Source organism: Hyperolius riggenbachi, chromosome 4, assembly GCF_040937935.1.
Source record: "Hyperolius riggenbachi isolate aHypRig1 chromosome 4, aHypRig1.pri, whole genome shotgun sequence".
Classification (NCBI taxonomy): Eukaryota; Metazoa; Chordata; class Amphibia; order Anura; family Hyperoliidae; genus Hyperolius; species Hyperolius riggenbachi.
Window position 1 is genome coordinate 64,991,791 of NC_090649.1, and position 24,248 is coordinate 65,016,038.

The 24,248-nt window shown below is 41.3% G+C and overlaps 1 protein-coding gene across 1 annotated transcript in view; it reads left to right on the top strand.

Annotated features, from left to right (window-relative positions):
* LOC137571255 (cytochrome P450 2K4-like) overlaps positions 1–22,658 on the top strand; it is a 90,103-nt gene extending 67,445 nt beyond the window's left edge. Inside the window, exons 6-9 of the mRNA XM_068280131.1 lie at positions 12,307–12,448; positions 16,530–16,714; positions 20,207–20,348; positions 22,480–22,658. Coding sequence (XP_068136232.1) covers positions 12,307–12,448; positions 16,530–16,714; positions 20,207–20,348; positions 22,480–22,658 — 648 coding nt within the window. The remainder of the gene's footprint in view (positions 1–12,306; positions 12,449–16,529; positions 16,715–20,206; positions 20,349–22,479) is intronic.
* Positions 22,659–24,248: the final 1,590 nt, after the last annotated feature.

Below are 24,248 nucleotides of genomic sequence, written 5' to 3' on the forward strand. Positions count from 1 at the left end.
CCTTTTGACCGTGTGAAAAATAAACACCCACCGACTTTAGCGGTTAATAGCAAAGTCTCCTTTCATAGTAGAAACACCAAATTTGCAGGGTATGTAGAGGGGTAGAGTGATTACAGTGAAATTTTTATTTTCTAAAAGACCTTATAGTTTTTGAGAAAATTGATTTTAAATTTCTCCTTCTGACCATGGGAAAATTAAACGCCCGCCAGAGCAGCTGGGGCTCCGCATTTTGGCTATCCCAGCCTGCATGGGGGACAAGGGGTTACAGAGAGCTTGGGAGGGGGGACCCCACGTCATTTTTTGGGAAATTTCCCACACTCTAAACATAAAAAAAAATTAAATAAAAAAAAATAACATTTTTACAGTTTTTTTATATTGTTTCCCACTATCTTTTTAACATATCCTGCAAATTTGGTGTTGCTAAGATGTAAGAGGCCTTGGCTATTACCGTATTTTTCGGACTTTAAGATTCACTTTTTCTCCCTCAAAAGTGAGGGGGGAGAAAAGTCTTATAGTGCGAATGTTACACTCTGGTCCATGAAAGTATTGCCCACCCCCATCCAGGCCGGTGTTCTCTGCCGCTGCTAGCAATCCATGACTCCCGCACTAGCAACCCGATGTCCCCCATCTACGCTGGTGGTCCCCGACACTCGTAACCCATGTTTCCTCTGCACCAGTAGAAACCCATTCTTTCTCCCTATCCATACTGGTGGTCCTGCAGTTGCTCGTAACCCATACTTCTGCCCCATTAGCAACTCATGCTCCCATCTATGCTGGTGGAGGTAACGGCAAAGGTAAATGTGGAGTGGAAGCCCTCACCCGTTCATCCTGAGCACCCCCGTGTCCTCTATCTTCTTACTTCTTCCGGCTTATATCTCCGTGTGCATGCGCACAGCTTGCCGACTCGCGCAGCTGTGAAGCGGCATGGACACACTGTTTCCAGGATCTTGTAGCAGCTCTGGAAGGAAGACAATACATCAGCTTCGGAGGACATCGCTGGATCAGGTGGAGCTGTCCATGTGACTCTGGTCTTGCAGCAGCTCCGACAGGCTTCTGGTACCAGCGTTGTCCCTGCTTATCTGAAGCCACCCGAACGACAGAGGACATCGGCGGCAGAAGACATCGCTGGCTCTGAGTCACGTGGGCCATCAGCTGGAGCTACCCACGTGACTCTGGTTATTGCAGCAGCTCCGGTGCATCTGGTACCAGCGATGTCCCTACTTCTCTAACGTCACCCAAAGGACATCAGCGGCGAAGGAGGACATCGCTGGCTCTGAGTCACATGGGCCATCAGCTGGAGCTACCCATGTGACTCAGAGCCAGCGATGTCCTCCTTTGCCGCTGATGTCCTTTGGGTGACGTTAGAGAAGTAGGGACATCGCTGGTACCAGATGCACTGGAGCTGCTGCAATAACCAGAGTCACGTGGGTAGCTCCAGCTGATGGCCCACGTGACTCTGGTTATTGCAGCAGCTCCGGTGCATCTGGTACCAGCAATGTCCCTACTTCTCTAACGTCACCCAAAGGACATCGGTGGTGAAGGAGGACATGCTGGCTCTGAGTTACGTGGGCCATCAGCTGAAACTGCCCACGTGACTCCAGTTCTTGCAGCGGTTCCTGCTCCAGCAGACATGCTTGCCACAGATGCCAGGATAGCACTAACGGGACTCTGACACTCTCTGGACCTAACTGCAGGAGACCCAAGACAACATCCCTAGTAGCCCAGGATCAACATCCCCAGTAGCCCAGCCTCTCCTCTAATATATGTAAGTATGAAACATGTATTTGTAGATTAGTGTATGTAGTAGGGGTGTTGAAGCTTAGTGTAGGTAGTGGGGTCATTTTAGGTAGTGGGGGCATTGTAGCTTAGTGTAGATAGTGTGGGCATTGTAGCTTAGTGTAGGTTGTGGGGGCATTGTAGCTTAGTGTAGGTTAGCGTAATGTAGTTAGTGGGGCAGCAGATGTAAGTGTAGAGTAGTTAGAGTAGCTGGTGGGGCAACAAGGGTTAATGTTGGGTAGTTACTGGAGCAGCAGATGTTAGTGTAGCTGGGCAGTCAGTTTAGCTTAGTTAGAAACAATTTGGGTGGAAAATGGTCCATAAGATGCCCCTGCACCAAAGACGCACCAGGTTTAGTATAATATTTTTTCCCTGATTTTTGCCCTCTAAACCTAGGTGCGTCTTATAGTCTGGAGCATCTTATAGTCCGAAAAATACGGTAACTGCTAAAGTCGGCAGGAATTGTTTCCCTAAGAACTGTCATTTACACATTTAAATGGATACGGTTTTTCTTTGAAATTTTAAAATCGATTTTCTCAAAAAGTATACGGTCGTTTTCCATTTTTTTTTCTCTTGTAGTCACTATCCCTATTTACATACCCTGCAAATTTGGTGTTTATAGCATGTAATGGGGCTTAGCTATTAACCGTTAAAGTTGGCACCATTAAAGTCTATGGGAAAAATGCGAACACAAAGTTTTATGAAAAAAACTTGCGCCATGAAAAAAGGGCCCAGCTTATTAACGAATTTGGTGCCAGGTATTAATTAAATTTGATAACGAGAACCATCGTTGTCAAGCTTTATTAACAATATTTACTATTGCAAAAAATAAATGAGAAATAATAACGAATAAATATTAACGTTAAATGTCGTTGTGTTTTTCGTCAATACTGCTTAAACCAACCCTACCCTCACACAGAACCCTCCCCTGGTGGTGATTAAAACTAACCACTCCCCCAGTGCCGCCTAACACTAACCACACCCTGGTGGTGCCTAACCCTAACCCTCCCCGTGGTGTCTAACTCTAACCACCCTCCTGGTGGTGCCTAACCCTAACCACAATTCCTGGTATTGCCTAAAACTAACCGCCACCTAGGTAGTGCCTAACCTTAACCACTCCCCTGGTGGTGTCTAACTCTAACCACTCCTTCTGCAGAAACACCATTTTACATATATTAACGATAATACCTTTGAAAACGTAAAATCTGTACTTATTAATGAAATAATATGACAAAAAACAATAACGTTGCAAACTTCTAAAACGATAACTACCTCAAAAACTATAATGTTCTAATGTTATTAACGAAATTTTTCGCTGCGCCCTTTTTTCAGCCTTTTTCGCCGTATTAACGATAAATGCATTTAAGTCTATGGCGGCGCCCTTTTCGTCCACCCTCAGCCGGCGCCCTTTTTTCCTGCTGCCTAAAAAGTTATATATCTGTAATAGAATAAATAGCCTTACAATCACGTACGCATTAAAAATCTTAAATTAACGTTAATATTAAAAGCGATATATTAGTAAGATAATAAAATATAAAGACTATAATTTACGCATTATAATTTTGAAAAAAAGGTTAATACAAAAAGCGATATATTTGTAATACAATAAGCTTGAAAACGAAAATGTACGCATTATACTTCTGAAAACGAATTGTAAAACGATAAAATAAGTGACAACGAAAAATTTACTCATTAATCTTCTGAAAACAAATTTTAAAAATGATAAAATAAGTTAAACTGAAAGTCAAAACAAATTTGTAAATGATATTTGCCACAAACCTTATTCTGTAAACTAACAAAAAGTTTTCATGGTCCCGGTAACCGCTATTTATCAGGCGCCCTAATTTCTTCTCTGGTGCCCAATAGCCGATATTTTGCATTGCAGTGTATGGGTGCGCCCTTTTTGTCCATTAGCCATATGCGCACTTTTTTCCTGTTTCCGAGCCCGGAACGCGTGGAGGGGATCCACAATCTGAGCTATACAGACCGCATGGTCTAGGGGTCTCTGGAAGAGAGGGGTTGCAAAGCCTCCCCCTGTCCCCCCAGAGCCCTTGTCCAATCCTTTCCTTTGTCCAACCCATTAAAAATGTCATATTTTTGCCTTTAAAAAACATTTTTGCTTTAAATTTTTAAAGTCAATTTTCTCAAAAATGACCACGTCTTAAAAAAACAAAACAAAATTCCATTGTCCCCACTGTTCTCCTTAACATACTCAGCACATATAGTGATATATAAGTATAAGGGCTTTGCTGAATTTGTAAAATTGAATCATCTGCTTGTCGGGTTTACCCAAGCCAAATGCAAACAGTCATATTCAGGTCGAATATAGCAACATGAATCTGAACACCAACACTACTCATCTGTGCTGTTTTTGCCGCTCCCTAAATCTGTTTTCCATCTTTTGGTTTACACACACACACAAAAAAAAAACAACAACTCCTGGGGCATTACGGCCTGCACACATGACGTCACGTGCACATTCTTCAAGAGCTGTACATGAGACAAGAGGACTGAGCAAGTGCAGCAGCTTTACATGCCATTGAGCAATTGATTTCTGTGACACTCCCAATGGCCAGGGCTCAGCTTAGTTAATTCCTATACAGCCAATGCCAGTGGAATGACAATTTCAAAGTATCACTGCGCTCCTATGGAGAAAAAAGATTGCCAGGGGGTCGCAGTAATGGAAAGGTCACTTCACCCTCAAAACAGTCTATAGAAAAAAATGACTGTGCATCTTACTCCATTGCAGACCAGATAGAAGTGTACCCTGTAAAATAATTAAATTTAAAGGGGCACTATGGTGAAAAATGTTAAATATGTGCAAACATAAACAAATAAGAACTATGTTTTTTTCCAGAGTAAAATGAGCCATAACTTACTTTTCTCAATACAATACAATACAATACAATACAATAACATTTCTATAGCGCTTTTCTCCCATAGGACTCAAAGCGCTTAGGCTCTCTCAGATTCAGTAATTGGTAGTAGGATGAAGTATTCACACAACAAAAGTTATATTTCTGCAAATGCCAAACTGAACAGGTGGGTTTTCAGTCTGGATTTAAACACGTCTAGGGATGGAGCTGTCCTGATCTGTTGAGGTAAGGAGTTCCAAAACGTAGGGGCAGCATGACAGAAGGCTCTGGGACCAAAAGATTCCAAGTGGACTCTGGGTATGACTAGATTATTAGAACCTTTGCATCTGAGAATGCGGGGATTGCTACGTAGCTGCAACATATCTTTCATGTATCCAGGGCCTAGATTATTCAGGAATTTAAATGTCAGTAGGCCGATCTTGAATAGGACCCTCCATTCTAGGTAGCCAGTGGAGGGAGTGCAGGACTGGCGTTATGTGGCAGTGACGGGGTTGGTTGGTCAGTAGTCTGGCAGCAGTATTCTGTATCAGCTGTAGGCGGTGCAAGACCTTTTTTGGAAGGCCAGTGTAGAGAGCATTACAGTAGTCTAGTCAGGATGTGATGAAGGCATGGACTAAGGTTGGCTGATCTTCTGGGGGGATGAGGTGCTTGATTTTTGCAATGTTCTTCAGGTGAAAATAGGATGATTTCACCACAGCAGAGATTTGATTTCTGAAGTTTAACTCTCCATCAATTAGAACTCCCAGGCTACGCACATGATCAGAGCTGCGTAGATCTGTGCCTCCTATTCCCAGTGGTGAAGACTGCAAGTTAAGTTGTTTTGTTATCATGCTCTGCCCTCCAATCAGAAGGACTTCAGTTTTGTCTGCATATTTAGTTTCAGCCAGTTGTCATTCATCCATTGCTGTAGTTCACGTAAGCAGGCGTTTATAGTTAGAGTTGGGTCTGTCACACCAGGCATGAAGGAAAGATATAGTTGGGTGTCGTCTGCATAGCAGTGGTATGTCAGGCCATGTTTTTGGATTAGTTTTCAACGTGGTAACATGTAAATCGTGAAAAGCAGAGGAGAGAGGATTGAGTCCTGGGACACCCCATACTTAAGTGATACAGGGGTGGCTAGGAAGGGCCCCATAGACACTTTGTGGGTTCTGCCACTCAAGAAGTATTGGAACCACTGAAGAACTATGCCATCAATGCTGCAGTATTCCTGTAGCCTGTTTATCAAGATGTCATGGTCAACTGTATCAAAGGCTGCAGAAAGGTCTAGCAGTACGAGGATCGAGCACTCTCCTCTGTCTCTTGCCATGAGCAGGTGTTTGCATATTTGGATGAGGGCAGTTTCAGTGCTGTGGTGTTTCCTGAAGCCAGACTGGAATGGGTCATAACTGTTGTTTTGTAGGATTTTGGCTTCTAGCTGGAGGTAAACAGCGTTTTCAATTAGCTTGCCCAGAAAGGGGAGGTTAGAGACAGGTCTGTAGCTGGTCATTGCATCTGGGTCCAGGGAGGGTTTTTTTGAGGAGAGGCCTGATGATTGCTTCTTTCAGTAAAGCAGGAAATATCCCTGATTGCAAGAAACAGTTAACAATTTTGAGGAATACCGGTACGAACAGGTCGGGGCAGTTCAACATGAACTGTGTTGGGACAGGATCCAGGTCACAGGTAGTTAGGCGGAGGTGAAGGAGGATGCTTGATGTGACTTCTTCATCAATTTCTTTGAAGTTTGACCAAGGTGTTACGTTGTCTCTGCTGTCTCCTATGTTGCTGTCACTTACAGTAGGTAGTAGAAATCTGACAGAAGTGACAGGTTTTGGACTAGTCCATCTCTTCAGAGGGGATTCTCAGCAAGCCTTGTATGCTTTATAAAAATATTCCCTAAAAAAGGATTTAAACAATGATGCTGGCCAGCTTCCCTGCTCGCTACACAGTTTTTTGGCAGTTGGACAGACATGCCATTCACTAAGTGCTTTTGAAAACAAAGAAATCCCTGAGAATCCCCTATGAAGATAAGGACTAGTCCAAAACCTGTCGCTTCTGTCAAAGTTCTACTACCTACTGTAAGTGACAGCAACATAGGAGAAAAGTAATTTATGGCTCATTTTACTCTGGGAAAAACTTACTTCTTATTTGTATATGTTTGCATATATTTTAAATGTTACATTTTTTCACCATAGTGCCCCTTTAATTATTTTACAGGGTACACTTCTGTCTGGTCTGCAGTGGTGTACGATGCACATTGATATTTTCTATAGAATGCCAGTGTAATGACCGCTTGTGCTGCCTGAATGCTGCTCAGCACACACAGGCAAAACGTCATCACATGCTGGAGCCTTGGTCATCACATCTTCAGCTGTTGTCAAATTACCGCGCATGCCTAATTTTCCGCTGCTGCACAGTATTTGGCAACATCTGCGCCTGCCTCCACCTCCCGCCAGTGTCATTGGGACATCCGCCCACTGCCATCCCCGATATCCTCTCCCCCCTCCCCCGCGAGTTAATTAACCATGCAATTGTTGTCCCTTAAAAAGCCCAGTGAATGAGAACGGCATAGGGGGCGGATGCCTAGCGGTGGCAAGTCTGGTTTTTTTTGTTCATCAGCATCAGAATTTATATTTTTCAAATGTAAAAATAATGCAAAAAAATATATAATTTATTCTGCAGAGCAGGAGGACGGCAGCGAGGGGCAGAGCCTAGTGCCTGGGCTGTGGAGCAGCACAAAAATACATGCTGCTATGTGTAAATATACGCTGCATTGTAAATATAGTCAATGGGAGATGATGTGGATGTGTGAGTTCTGTACTTGTTTCATGGCTTTCATGCACTTCAGTGAATCACCCTCCTCAAGACAAGAGAAAGCAAAGGAAGGAATGTGAGATAAGCTAATTATTACAGTTGAGGTTAGCACATTTTTAGTTCATTTATTATCACTATATGCACAGATGAACAATGTATTTGTCTTTTTCAGATGTACCATACAAACTATGCCCCTATCATAAAATGGGCTTAAAATCAGACATAGAAGTATACTGCATTATTGATCAGAGACATTCTGAAACAGAAACTTGCCTTCACTTTGCATTCAGTCCTTGTTTCTTCTTATGGATCAGAGCAATTTTGAAATTTTGGCTATGTCCCTATTTAATCACCAATAACTTTATCCCTACTTATGGCACCTAAATGAAATATATATTGTTGTTGTTTTTTTCAAGACAAGGCTTTCATTGTATGGCATTTTTTTCCCTCAAACAATTTTGTTTTCTATGCATTTTAAATAGATTAAGAAAAAAAAAATCTACGATCTTTGGGGGGCTATTTCTACCGTTTATCACAAAACTTAGATTATGATACCGTCACAATTTATGGTGAGGATATTTGATTCGGAAATAATACAACAGTGTGTATTTTTCACTATGAAGTGAGAAAATAAAAACATTTTAATGGTAAAAAAAAATCTTATTGGCTCAGGGAACATATATTCCCTTTCTTCAATTAGTGTTGTAGCAGATAGTGCCGGAGGTGTGCACAGGAGTAATGCCCAATCGTGCACAGCTGTGCTTCAGCTACAAGACATATATCTATATCCATGTGGCTTAGATGAAGTCACAGAGGATGTAGGTATACTGTAATGTTGGATAAAGTGATATACTGTAGTGGTATACTTTAATATCACACTGATTAGATACATGTATGCTTGTATATGAAATTGATCTATATACTAATATATATATATACATATATATACATATATAGCTACATATTCTTTCAGTCAAAAGGTATCTGCAATTATTCAGGCCCTTCTGCTCATGGAGTGAGCTCTGAGGTGTCCCACAATGCATCACTGCTGAATATGCAAATCATCCCTTTCATTTCCTTGAAAGCTAATCACGCCTCCAGAACAGCTAGAATGCAATGTGGGGTGCAGCGGCAGTCTTATCACTGTGGTTGTCTTTAAACACTATACTGTTTGTCTGGGTAGTGGGCATTGTTCACTTTCAGCACTGGCACCTATCTCCTTTATTTCACAGCACTTCTGTTCTCTTGGTGTATGGCACTTTTCCTATTGGTATTTTCTTTATTTCTTTTTTAATCTGGCACAGGCACTTTATTGAGTGTATTCAGACACATGTAGAGTTGGTGCAGATATTTATTGCACTGACACTTTTCCCTTCCCCTTACCAATCTAGTGTTCTATTGCATATGGATATTGGTCAGTGATTGAGCAGTTTATCAAATATATACAGTGGTGTGAAAAACTATTTGCCCCCTTCCTGATTTCTTATACTTTTGCATGGTTGTCACACTTAAATGTTTCTGCTCATCAAAAACCGTTAACTATTAGTCAAAGAAAACATAATTGAACACAAAATGCAGTTTTAAATGATGGTTTTTTATTTCGTGAGACAAAAAACTCCAAATCTACATGGCCCTGTGTGAAAAAGTGATTGCCCCCCCCCCCCTTGTTAAAAAATAACTTAACTGTGGTTCATCACACCTGAGTTCAATTTCTGTAGTCACCCCCAGGCCTGATTACTGCCACACCTGTTTCAATCAAGAAATCACTTAAATAGGAGCTATCTGACACAGAGAAGTAGACCAAAAGCACCTCAAAAGCTAGACATCATGCCAAGATCCAAAGCAATTCAGGAACAAATGAGAACAAAAGTACTGTAATTGAGATCTATCAGTCTGGTAAAGGTTATAAAGCCATTTCTAAAGCTTTGGGACTCCAGTAAACCACAGTGAGAGCCATTATCCACAAATGGCAAAAACATGGAACAGTGATGAACCTTCTCAGGAGTGGCCGGCCGACCAATATTACCCCAAGAGCGCAGAGAAAACTCATCCGAGAGGCCACAAAAGACCCCAGGACAACATCTAAAGAACTGCAGGCCTCACTTGCCTCAATTAAGGTCAGTGTTCACGACTCCACCATAAGAAAGAGAATGGGCAAAAACGGCCTGCATGGCAGATATCCAAGACGCAAACCACTTTTAAGCAAAAAGAACATTCAGGCTCATCTCAATTTTGCTAAAAAACATCTCAATTATTGCCAAGACTTTTGGGAAAATACCTTATGGACCGACGAGACAAAAGTTGAACTTTTTGGAAGGTACGTGTCCCGTTACATCTGGCGTAGAAGTAACACAGCATTTCAGCAAAAGAACATCATACTAACAGTAAAATATGGTGGTGGTAGTGTGATAGTCTGGGGTTGTTTTGCTGCTTCAGGACCTGGAAGGCTTGCTGTGATAGATGGAACCATGAATTCTACTGTCTACCAAAAAATCCTGAAGGAGAATGTCCGGCCATCTGTTTGTCAACTCAAGCTGAAGCAATCTTGGGTGCTGCAGCAGGACAATGACCCAAAACACACCAGCAAATCCACCTCTGAATGGCTGAAGAAAAACAAAATGAAGACTTTGGAGTGGCCTAGTCAAAGTCCTGACCTGAATCCTATTGAGATGTTGTGGCATGACCTTAAAAAGGCGGTTCATGCTAGAAAACCCTAAAAAAAAGCTGAATTACAACAATTCTGCAAAGATGAGTGGGCCAAAATTCCTCCAGAGCGCTGTAAAAAACTCGTTGCAAGTTATCACAAACACTTGATTGCAGTTATTGCTGCTAAGGGTGGCCCAACCAGTTATTAGGTTCAGGGGGCAATTTCTTTTTCACACAGCTCCATGTAGGTTTTGAGTTTTTTTTCTCACTAAATAATAAAAATCATCATTTAAAACTGCATTTTGTGTTCAATTATGTTATATATGACTAATAGTTAACGGTTTTTGATGAGCAGAAACATTTAAGTGTGACAAACATGCAAAAGAATAAGAAATCAGGAAGGTGGCAAATAGTTTTTCACACCACTGTATCAGACCTAATTTCATAGCTCCCAACTGTCCCTCTTTTGGAGAGACAGCCCCTCTTTGGGACCCCTGTCCCTCTGTCCACGTTTCCTCCTCATTTGTCCCTCTTTCAGGACTTTGTCCCTCTTTCTATCTTTCTATGTAAATATAGATATTTATCTAGTAAAACATGTGTTTGATTGACTCTAAACTTTATTCCCAGCCGTTAAATTGATATATTACTAATTTTATAATGTTAATATGAAGGAAAGCGAACCAGGAGAGAAAGGACCAATGTGGTTTGAATTATAAAACAACATATTTTTCTTATGAAATCTTTATGGCATGCGTTACTAGGGTTGTGACAGGGGCATGATCAGGGGTGTGTCAGGGGCATGGCTTAAATGTCCCTCTTTCTCATCTCAAAAAGTTGGGAGGTATGCCTAATTTGTCCCCCCTATGATATTGGTTTTAAATGGTTTTAATTGTTACCTCAAATTTGTCATTGAATAAAGCTCCTTTTTGATACTGTGATATGGGTGTGGTGGTGCGGTGTGATGGGATATTCTGTTCTTTTGTTGTATACTATTACCCGATGATCTGGCCTTCATATAGCCACTTATGTATTAACCTTTCAAAAAAAACCTGTAATGAAAAAAAAAACTGAAGATGAAATATTAACTCCTAGGAGAAAACTCAGGAGAAAAGTGCATGTGGCCCATAGGCCCATATGCAATTCATTTTTTCTCCTGGGTTTTCTCCTAGATGATATTTTTAAATTTGTAATTAAAATGCCTTTTAAACCCCCAGCAAGCAAGAAAATACTCAAAATAGGTTTGATAGTACTATTTTACCTAATTTGTGGTACTTTTTCAATTGCAGAGTGCTAGAAAGTTAATGTAATAGAAAATGAAAATTTATCTCCTAGGAGAAAACTCAGGTGAGGGCCCCTATGCAATTAACTTTTTCACCTGAGTTTTCTCCTACGAGAAACATTTGCAACTTTGATTTAACCTTCCTGGCAGTAACGTTCGGGGTAAGCCGCGCAGGAGGTTTTCTCAGGCCCTGCTCGGCGGATTTTCAATTTTTTTTTTTTGCTGGACGCAGCTAGCACTTTGCTAGCTGCGCCAGCACACCGATCGCCGCTGCCCCGCGCCCGATCGCCGCTATACGGGGCGGCGCGCCCCCCCCCAGACCCCGTGCGCTGCCTGGCCAATCAGTGGCAGGCAGCGCCGAGGGGTGGATCGGAACTCCCAATGACGTCACGACGCCGCTGACGTCGGTGACGTCATCCCGCCCCGTCGCCATGGCGACGGGGGAAGACCTCCAGGAAATCCCGTTCTTTGAACGGGATTTCTTGATCGCCTATCGCCGGAGGCGATCAAAGCGGGCGGGGGGATCGCTACATGATATAAGAAAAAAAAAACTGCTGCGCTGCCTCCTGACGGATTTTTTCCTACCGCCAGGAGGGTTAAAATAAAATTTTTGCACTTTGCAATGGAAAAAAGTATCAAAAAGTAGGTAAAAGGTACTATCAAAATTTGAGCATTTTTTTGTTTGCTGATGGTTTAAAATTCATTTTTTGACAAGTTTAAAAATATCACCTAGGAGAAAACTCAGGTGAAAAAGTGAATTGCATGTAGCCCACAGTCTTTTACCACCTAATAGACAATTTTTAATATATCCTGTCAAGGTTTGCTGAATGAGTTGCAACCTCCCCGGCCCGCTGGGAAGCCTCAGGAATCACTGGAGTTGACTTGCTAGATACAATTTTGCTTTTTAGTGTCTAAATTTATAATTCTTCTATTAAACAGCGCACTCCAGAGGCCATTCAGTATTTCCATGATGACAATTTGACCGCCCTGGTGGGCAACTTGTTCGGTGCTGGAATGGAGACAACATCCACCACTCTACGATGGGCCCTTTTGCTCATGATGAAATATCCTGATATACAAAGTAAGAAATGTTCCTCTACAGCAACTGACTTCATATAATGACCTAGTGATAATAATAATAATAATAGTAATAATAATAATACCTTGTGATGAGCAAATTAACTCTACTCAGGAGTCAAAATGTGGATTACCAAAATCAAACATTCTAGCAGCTAAAGACAGCCATTATAAAAAAAAAAAAAACAGTGAAACTGAAGATAAATGCATATAAGATGTAAATATTTTACAGAGTAAAATGCACCATAAATGTCCTATGTAGCTGTCACAGTAGGTAGTAATAAACTGGCAGATCTGACAGATTTTGGGCTACTCCATATCCTCATGGGGGAATTTCTGTATTACCCTTTATTCTTTGCAAAAGCACCCCCTTAAAGGACTTACGAGGCGAAAAAGACCTAAAAAGTTAAATACCTGCATGTAATAGCAATGCACGGAGGGCGTCGTCCGCGCCCTCTGTGCCGTTCCGCCGGGTCCCCGCAGCTCAATGTGCCCCCCGGCCGGTCCCGACCCCGCAGCCCGGGTCGGGCTCTTCCTCCTCCACAAAGATGGCCGCCGGAGCTGGCCACCGCTGCGCAGTCCACATATGCGCGTGTGCGGCTGAGCAGCTCTAGGGCCTCCCCCCCCTGATCCACGCAACAGTAGCGTGGATCGGGGGGAGACCCTAGAGCTGCGCAGCCGCATATGCGGACTGCGTAGCGGCGGCCAGCTCTGGCGGCCATCTTTGTGGAGGAGGAAGAGCCCGACCCGGGCTGGGGGGTCGGGACCGGCCGGGGGGCACATTGAGCTGCGGGGACCCGGCGGAACGGCACGGAGGGCGTGGACGGCGCCCTCCGTGCATTGCTGTTACATGCAGGTATTTAACTTTTTAGGTCTTTTTCGCCTCGTAAGTCCTTTAAAAGGATCTCTATAAAGTTGTCAGCCAGCTACCCTATTCACTTGCACACTAGTTTGGTAGTTGGACTGAGCAACTACAGTTCAGAAAGTGTTTTTTTTATAAATACCTGAGAATCCATCACGAGGAGATGGATTAGTCCAAAAGCTGTTGGATCTGTCAGATATTCAAGTGACAGCAACATAGAAAAAGGTAACTAGTAGTGCATTTTAGTTATGAAGAAATGGGTACATTTATTTTTATATATTTTAACCACTTCAGTACTACAGTTTTTTGTCCCTTAAAAAAATGAAACAATTTTCACATTTCAGCGCTCCTCCTATTCATTCACTGAGAACTTTACTGTTACTTATCCCACTGAAATCATCTATATTCTGTATATTGTTTTTTTCGCTACAAATTAGGCTTTCTTTTGGTGGTACTTTTTGCTAAGAATTATTTTATTTTATATACATCTTAAAGCGAATATTAGGAAAATAACCACATTATTTCACAGTTTTTAGCCATTATAGTTTAACCTCCTGAGCGTTACACCACTCAGGAGGTTTTGTTACTTTGTGCCCGATTCTTTTATAAAAGTGCTAAATGTGTGTAAATCCTCTAGCTAGCTAGCACTAGGCTAGCTATAAGAAGTCCCCGGCACCCCCGATCTCCGCCGCTCCCCCATTTATACATTACCCAGCCTGGATCCAGAGATCGGCGCAGCCTCCCTGGACAGCTCTGGTCCTCACTATGGGGAGGATCGCAGATGACGTCATGACGCATTAAACCCACACATTTTATTTGCCAATTTGTCCCGGTTATTACAACATTTAAATTGTGCCCCTAGTACAATTTATGGTGATAATATTTTATCTGGAAATAAAGGTGTAGTTTTTCCACTTAGTGATTTTTTTTTTGAATACTATATCGCTAATTACAAGACTTTATTTGCAAAATTAACAGTAATATACCCTTGTGACACACACATTAAAAAGTCTCTAAGGTAACTAATTTTTTTTTTTTGGCAAGTGTTTTATTTGGTAACTATGGGGTTGGGTGGAAGGGGTTAAAAAATAATAAAAAAATATTTAATAGTGTATTTGGGTTTATTTATACTTTACTTCCCTCTACACTTAGTTCCCGATAAGATGGGAATGAGGGAATGTATCTGTTTACTTTTGTTTTTGTGAATAAAAGCCGATGTCTTGCTGACATCAGCTTTTATTCATCACAGGCATGGTCATCGGGGTTGGGAACAGCTGTTTCCCATACCCTGATCACAGAAGGAGGGGATTGCGGTGGCGAGGCGAAAGGAAACAATGTGGTATGGTAAACAGTGGCAGTAAGTAAACAGTCCGCTCATCTATGCACCTGATCCGATTGCTGTGTCTCATATCTATGACGCCATCTAGTGGCTTCTTGAGACACAGCTGTATGATCCTGGGGCCCATCTGGCTATGGGAAGGGGGACTGACTTGTACTGGCAAAACATTTGGCTACTGTGGTGGAGGCTATATTGGGGAGGGGGCTTATACACAAGTCAATCACTTTTTCCTGGTTTCTGAGGGAAATGTGGGTACCTCGACTTATACATGGTTCGGCTTATATGCGAGTGTATATCTATATGTATATCTATATGTATGTATATGTATGTATGTATGTATGTGTATATATATATATATATATATATCTATATATATATATATATATATATATATATATATGTATGTATGTATGTATGTATGTATGTATGTATGTATGTGTATATGTATATATATATATATATATATATATATATATATATATATACATACATACATACATACATACATACATACATATACATACACACACATATATATGTCATTTGGTTAGCTGCACTGAAAACACAAGTCATGTACAGGGATTGGACAAAATAATGGAAACACCTTGAAAATCATCAAAATATATTTTAATATGGTGTAGGGCCAACTTTTGCAGCAATAACAGCCTCAACTCTCATACAAATTATTGAATTGCTTCCAAAGGAATTTTAGCCCATTCTTCAGTTAAAACACCCTCCAGTTCTTTGAGATGATAGTGACTGAAATTGACTTCTTACTTGAATCTCTAATAAAGACCATAAATGCTCAATAAATAATGTTGAGGTCTGGGGATTGTGGTGGCCAGATGAGATGCTCAACTTTATTAGAATGTTCCTCGTGCCATTCTTTAACAATTATGGCTGTATGGATTGGGGCATTATCATCTTAAAAGATGGCATTCCCCTACGGAAACAGTTTTTGAACCATAGGATGAACTTGGTCGCCCAAAATTCCTAAATGATTTTTGCTGTTAATTCTTTAATGAAGGAAAATCATTGGCCCGGCGGAGTTCCAAAAAATAGCAACCCAGATCATCACAGAACCCTGCCATGTTTTACGGTTGGGAGAAGGCAGTCTGGATGAAATGCTTCTTTCGGCTGTCTCCAAACGTACACTCAGCCAGAGGTCGTAAATAAGGTAAACAATGATTCGTCAAAGAAAATAACATTTTTCCACTGCTCGAGGGACCAATTCTGGTGGTTTCTACATCACTCTAAACGCTTTGAAACATTTGTCTTTGAGAGGAGAGGTTTTCTAATTGCAGTTCTTCCGTGGAATCCAGATTTTTGCAGCTCCCGACGAACAGATTTTGTGGAAACTGGGTTCTGTAGGTATTAATTCAACTCTGCAGTGATTTTAGGAGCCGTGGTCTTGCGCACTTTTCTAAAAATTCGATTTAGAGTCCGACAGTCTCTCTCAGACGATTTCGTCTTTTGGCCACAACTGTGCTTTGCTGAGGACATTTTTCCTTCTCTTTTAAAGGCAGTCAGTCATTACTTTTGAGACAGCACCTCTTGAAATGCCAAGCATTCGGGCAGTTTCTGTTACAGTAGCACCTGCCATACATTTTAATTAAACATATTAAATAACAAAAATAATTAAAAAAAAATTAACATATGTTACGTTTTGATTGCTTAAAACAAATCAAAGATTATGATGCCCAAAATGTAGGTGTTTCCATTATTTTGTCCAACCCCTGTAAATGGTTTGTCATGGTGTCATGTTGGTCTTGCACTTTGTTGGACGTGTGCCTTACCAAAGATCAACTGACCCCCTACCAAACCCCAAGTGATCAAGTGATGTTTAGTCATGCAGGATATTAATTTACCTCTATTTCTAAACAGAGAAAGTACAAGATGAAATTGAGAAAGTCATTGGAACAGCTCAACCAAGACTGGAGCACAGGAAACAAATGCCGTACACTGATGCTGTTATCCACGAGATCATGAGGTTTGGTGACACCACTCCTACAACTCTTCCGCATGCAACTTCTAAAGATGTCACCTTCAGGGGATATTTTATTCCAAAAGTGAGTGACCAATGCTAATGTACAGGAATACCAGCATTAATTTACCAACATGAATGTCTTTGTTAAAGTGTACACGAGGTGGTCTGGCGGGGGGCAGACTGGACACAGAGGCATGTTCCCTGCTCCGTGCGGAGGTGAGTGCAAATCTACACCCTGGCAGGAATAACAGCTCCCAAACATGGCATACATTTAAATTCACCACCACCAAAAATGGCTAAACTGGCATATAAATAGCTTTTCTAAGTTTTCCTAAATACTGCAATCTTTCCAAATTGCTATAAATTACCCGGGTCGGGTTCTGACTAGGAATGGTCGCTGGATTCCGCGGAATTAAAAATTTCGTTATTCCGGCCGGAATTTGATGATTCCGTTCCGTTGTGACGGAACGGAATTGCTCTATCACTATGGCTAAATTTGAGCTGAAAATTATGAAATTCCTCGGAATTTTACGGAATTCAATTTTTTTTCCCACCAAACTAATTTCTACCTACTAAGAAGAATTTCTCCTTAACAGACTCCCCTCCTCCCGGGTCTCGTCTTCCAGGGAATTGTAGGATTTCAAAAGCCAGCTTACATACCTTGGCCGGGAATCGAACCCAGGTCTAGTGCTTGGTAGACAGCTCTCTTCACCACTATACCACCACCAACACTACATGCTGAAGCCAGCCTAGCATGTACCATTATAATATATCCAAGAGAAAATTTAGCTTGCTTAGGGATTTGTAGGATTTCAAAAGCCAACTCACATACATTGGCCAGGAATCGAACCAAGGCCTACCGCTCTGTAGGCTGCTATCCTAACCATTATACCACCAACACAACACACTACAATGCTACATGCTGAAGCCAGCCTAGCATGTACCATTGTGATATATCCTAGAGAAAAATGAGCTTGCTTAGAGAATTGTAGGAATTCGCAAAAATCTGGCGGATTTTTCATAGCGATGGAATTAGCGCTGGCAGAATCCGCAAATACTGGCAGAACGGAATTTGCTCTTTCCGATCATCCCTAGTCCTGACCTCATGCTGAAAATAAGAAAAAAAAAACACTGCACTGCGGAATGCAACAAGGGTGCGGATGGCGTCCTTGTCACAGAAGAGCCGTGAGACCAAAAATCGCAATCGGTTTACTGCACCAATTGCCGTTGACGTGACAGATTAGAATCATATGTCTGTGGATACTAGGCAGTCAAGCCTGGGGGTCTCTGTTGTCTTCATAGGCATTAGCATAGTTCTTTTCATGAGAGCCAAGTATGCACTCTGATAAGGCCTAAGTGGTTAATTAACTGGGTCAAAAGAGTCCCTTTCCTGGCCAGTGACACATAGGTGTGAAAGCTCTCCAGCAGTAAGCAAATGGCAAGTGTTACTGCCTTTTAAAGAGACAGGATAAGCTCAGCATGAGACCAGACTGCCTGACTCTGTCAGAAGCAGAGAGAAAATGAATACTGTATATGATTTTTTTGCCTATTTATGGAATACCGTATCTAGGATAGTTATGAGAGTTGTATCATTGGGTTTGTAGTGTCTTGCTGAACCTTTTAAAACTAGTCTTAAGGGGCAAGGGGTATGCTACAACCAAGTTATTAAACTTCTCAGGAACTGGACCCTCTACCCTAATCAAGTCTGATGTCATAGGAATTGTCATATACTGAGGAATATTAATCTGTTATCCACCTAAATATGACATTTATCATTCATGAGTTACAGTGTTGTACAATTTAAGCTCAAAATTCCCCTAGGAGGAGGTGGGCTGTCATTGGTGGGTAATTCAGAGGGGGCAGGCATTGCCACACCCCCAATCCAGCTTCATCAAAAGCACATTGCTAGCAGGCGGACGTCAGTCCTCCAAATCCCATCTTCACGAGAGCATGCTGCTGCTAGCCAGAGGACCATGTGGTTAGCGGCCATCTTGTCTGAACTTTGCTCCTGAACTAAAACAAAGGAACTTTACGAGTTTTCCAAGAAAGTACATATTTCCACGAACTTAAGTATTTTCTCCTTTTTCATTTTTTTACTGCACTACTAATGTCTCTATAATTGTGGATTTTAATGATTTTCTGTATATATTAATTATTTATATTGCATTTTTAATAAACGGCGCTAACATCATTTATTTGTTCGGCTACACCTATTATTCAGCAACACAAAACTGAACCCTGGCTTCTGAAGAGTCGCTACTATTGTTGATAACTAGATAAAATAGAGTGTGTTTAACCATTTTCTATTTGCAGGTCTAGAGTCAGCCAGTCAGTGGTTTCCTCTGTCCCATGGTAACAGAGGTGGCGGCAGTTATACCCTGAAATAGTGTGTAAGTTGTATTACCGTAACTCACAAGCTCCCTTCTAGTCCGTCTGCTGCCAAAATCACAGCGGTTTCTGCGCACCGATTGTGACCACAGATTGCATGTTCTGTGTGCTGAAACCGATTGGAAGGCATTGTGCAGTCCGGCCACTAGGGGGCTTGTGACAGTCCTCTGAGGATAAAACTTGCAGCCAGGTATTTAACTTTTTTTTACCATTCTCGCCTCGGAAGTCTTTTAAAGAAAGCCTGACGTGGGCTCAAAAAAGGGGGAAAAAAGTAGGCTACCTGATCCGCAGGGCTGGGCGGATCAGGTAGGCACAAAAAACGCTGCTCTCCGCCACTCCCGTGGGCTGCAATATCCCACTTTGACTTTGGTGACCTGTGGGTCACGTAGCTGCACTGAGAGACTGTGTGTCTCTCTCATAGCATGCAGGGAGGCAGGGGGGCAGCAGGAGGCGCGGCCAGGGAGAGAGAGCTGCCCAATGGCAGCTCAGGAATCCCTGCAGGAACGCCCCTGGTGGGCATTTTGAACAGGTTATTCCTCTCCCCTGTGTTTACCTCCAAGTTAGCGACAAATCTTGTCACTAAACTCAGGGGGCTATAGCGCAGTGGTGGGGGCAGAGAGCAGCTGTTGGGGGACACAGAGCCATGCCATTAGGCAGAGAACATGCCTCTGTGTCCCATCTCTTTAATACAGAGTCACAAGATACAAACATCTCATCATTTGGCCTAGTGTCTGGCATCTCCTACCGCATGTAGCATGATTATACGTGACACGAGGAGAGTGAGCTGACAGCACTAGAGAGAGCAGGAGACAGACAGAATGGTCACATGAGCACAGAGCTGATCTCTGGCGGGGAGGTGAGAGCACAGCTTCCGCTTTGCTATACACACTGGGCTGGAGGAGTGCAGGACGGGGACAGATAGTGGCACAAGGGGACATAAAGTGGCATAAAGAGACAGAAGGATTTTTTTCTCCCAACAGTATCTTGGGTGTTTAGAGAGTGCAGTAAAAAAAAACGTTTTATTTTTGTTTAATTTATATTTTAACTGGAAAAGTTGGGGGTTGTCTTATATGCCTAGTAGTCTTATACGCTGAAAAAAAAAATACAGTATATTAATGTGAGTCCACTTATCCATTCAAAGAATATATAAAGCAATGCAATGATTTATGTATCTGTTCTACCGTAGGGCACCACGGTCCTAGGCAATCTCAGCTCTTCCCTGAGAGATGAAGCCTATTGGCAGAAACCCTACGAGTTTTACCCTGAACACTTTCTGGATGCTAAAGGCAATTTCAAGAAGAATGAGGCCCTCATCCCTTTTTCTATTGGTAATTCTTGACAGATTTTCAAACTATCTATTCCCCTTTGAAAGAAACTGGCAGGACTCCGTGATCGGGATGAGCAGGCAAATGTTTCAAGTTGGAGCTCGCTGTGAATTGGGTCGCTTTCACTAACCAAAATGTTTTTGTTGACTTGCCCCACATTTGACTTTCAAATTTGCCTTTTACATTTTCACTAATATGCAGAACGATTTCAGGGGAAATTACATTAAAGTAAATGCTCGCACTTTAGTGGTTAAAAGCAAAGCCATCATACATGTTATTATTATTATTATTATTATTACCTTACCACCACCCTCACCCCATTATTATCATCACCAACATTTCTAGGTATGTTGAGGAGAGTATTGGGAAAACTATGCTTTCTTTTTTTTTCAAAAAGACCTTGACCGATATGCAATTAACTTTTTCTCCCGAGTTTTCTCCTGGGTGATAATTTCACAACTTGCAAGAAAATGCCCTTTAAGTTACCAGTAATCAAAAAAACACACAAAATGATTTTGATGGTACTGTATTGTCAACTTTTTTGTACTTTTTCAATTGCAAAGTGCTGAAAAATTATTTTAAATACAATATGAAAAATTATCTCCTGGGAGAAAACTCAGGAGAAAAAGTTAATTGCATATGGGCCGTTGTTTATTAAATGCCTTTTAAACCACCAGCAAATGACAAAAAATAATTTTGACAGTACTTTTTTACTTTCTTTGTGCTACATTTTTAATTTCAAAATGCTTAAAAATTTATTTTAAAAAGAAGTTGAAAAATTATCTCCTAGGAGAAATCTCATGAGAAAAAGTGAATTAGGCCTAGTGCACACCAAAACCGCTAGCAGATCCACAAAATGCTAGCGGTTTTAGCGTTTTTTGGTGCGGATTGCAGAGATTTGGCCCAGCGCACACCGAGCGGATTTGGATGTGATCCACCTGTAAATCTGCTTGGCTATTGTATTTAAATGGGCTGGTGCACACTGGCGGTTTGAGATTTTAAGCAAACCGCAAACGTGCAGCAGGAGGCACGTTTGCGGTTTGCTACAAACCTCAAACTGCCAGTGTGCACCAGCCCATTGAAATACAATATCCAAGCGGATTTACAGGTGGATCGCATCCAAATCCGCTCGGTGTGCACTGGGCCATACATATGGACCCTTGTAGTTTTTGTGAAAATGTATTTTCAGTTGCGATAGGGACATTTTTTAAAGTCTGTTAAATGACAGATAATGTATCAATCCTTTGATATTGAAGATGTATATATATATATATATATATATATATATATCCACAGGAACCGCTGTGAATCAGTGTTGCTTGCAAATTTTCACCAAAGTCATTTTCAACATTGAAAATACCATTTTTCGATTTTGAGAACATTTTAACCTAAAAAGCTTGTATTTTTGACAAAATAATTAATTTACTAGGAAAAGCGCGTACACAAGAAATAACAATAGTTTTACTACACTTTTTTTTACTGCAAAAATGCAATATTTTTACCGGCAAATTTTTGGAAAACGCAAAAAATAAAACATATTTTTCTATGGCATTGTTGCTTAAAAATAAGATATAACATTATTTTCTTGAAAATTCGTGTAAAACGTATATTGGCATTTTCGCTCAACATTGCTCTGAATTTCCTGATGGGGTTTCCGGGAAAACCTGCAACACTTTTTACGGGGATTGCAGTAAAAAAAAAGAAAGAAAAAAAAAGTGACGTGGGGGGCAGCAAAGCCACCCTGTCTCCAACTGTACCATGGACAAAGGTCGTATCCCCACCTTTGTACCTAGAGGAAGGTGGATTTAGGCCCTGGTAGGCATGTGGAGGGTGCCCCCATGAACCTCACTAGATGCCGCTCCACACCAGGTGAAATGGGTATAGGGTTCTCCTTATCCATTTCCACAAAGGTTTGAAAAAGAAATAAACCTTTAATGTGCTTAATTAACTAAAAAAATGGCTCCTGACCTGAGAGGTAAGCTTCCAGGGCCAGACAACAATACAGTGATACCCAGTTTTCCAAAAATGTCATTACCCTCCCACCATAAATCCAGGTCTAAGAGAGTCCCTGAAGGATAAAGCTCTCAACATGTATTGTAACTACTACAAAACATTTCTTTCTTCTTTTTTTTAGGCAAAAGAAGCTGTGCAGGAGAAACACTGGCTAAAATGGAGCTGTTCCTCTTCTTTACCGTACTGCTGCAGAACCTCACCTTCAAGGCTCCTCCTGGTGTTGTACTGGACCTCACCCCCGATTTGGGTGCTACCAATGCCCCCCTCGCCCATGAAATGTGTGCAATATCACGAGACTAGATTGCAGCTATCTTGACATATTCAATGATAAATGAATATATGCTGCTAAACTACCATAGTTGACAATCTACAATATCAGCTTGTTTTCTTGGAGTTATTCTGTTTTTGTATTGCTCATATCTGAGTTTTAAACTAAATACGCTCCTTTGATAAGTAATTATCATAACTGCAGTTAAAAGGAAAAAACAAACAAACTGGAAGTGGATCTCGGCATCAAAACAACAATATTATTAAATATCAAAAACTGTATAAAACTGATAAAAAAAGATTTGATACAATGGGCCATATGCGTTTCACTTTTTCACCTGATATTTCTCCTAGGAAATATTTTCAAATGTGTCAATAAAATGCTCTATAAGCCACCAGCAAGCAAGAAAATACTCAAAATAATTTTGATAGTACTTTTTTACTTACATCTCAGGACTTTTTCAGATGAAAAGTGCTGGAAAATTATTTTAAACAAAAGATGACAAATGATCTCCTAGGAGAAAATGTAGGAGAAAAGTGGAATTGCATATGGGCCAATGAGTCCCTTAACCACAAGGGGGCCTCTGTCCCCTGGCAGGGATCAGCCTCCAGGCTACCAAACGCATCTGTTGCTATGGAGGATGGCAGAGGGAGAACAATGTGATCGGGTGGTGATCAGGTGTCGGGGTTCGCTGAAGATCCTACATGCTAGATCTTTAGCAGACACCGGCCCATATGGAATTAACCCTTTCTCCCAAGTTTTCTCCAAGAGATGATTTATATTCTTATATTTAAAATAACTTTTCAGCACCTTTCAATTAAAAAAGTACCAAAAAGTAGGTGAAAAGTACTATCAAATCAGTATGTGTATATAGCTTAAGATCAAGACCACCTTTCCAATGTCCAGAGGAAAGAAAGGTCTTTAGACATAGTCCCTTATAGGTTCCCTCCTCAGAGGGTTATGCCTCTCCTGCGTGCTGATGGACATCATCTGGTTACAACATCCTCATCAGCATGTCATATTGTGATGCCATCTGCGTCTTCTGTTACCGTCATGTCATCTATTTATCATTCTAATAAAAATTTAAAAAAATTAAAAAACAACTTCAAACGCAATGCTTGTATTTTTGGCACCCATGCTGATGACAGTAAGTTCTTAAAGAGTAATTGTCGGGCATAAAATTAAAAATCAATACTTTATTTTTATCTGGTAAAAAAGTAATAAAGATGCTAACCAGGCTATCCAGAAGTTAATAATGACTCTTATTTTTCTTCTCCATAAAACATTAGTCACCAGTTTCCCTGACTCTTATTTGGTACATCTGCCGCACAAAGGAAGTTGCAGGGCATGCTGGGTTTTCCTATTTTTTCTTCTTTACTTTCCCCTCAGACTTACTGTAACTAATGCATCCCAATTGGCTGAAGCCTCTTTCCCTCCTGTTTTCCCCTCCCACACCTTTGTTCCTCTCTGATCGGCCAATATTTCTCAGTGCATTTTCTACTGCAGACCTGAGTGGGAGTGTCTGAAGGCTGGGAAGGGGGTGGGCAATGATACACAGACAGAGTAAGGGAGGTAATTATGTCAGTATTGGCTTTAAGATAGACACAGACAAAATGGAAAAC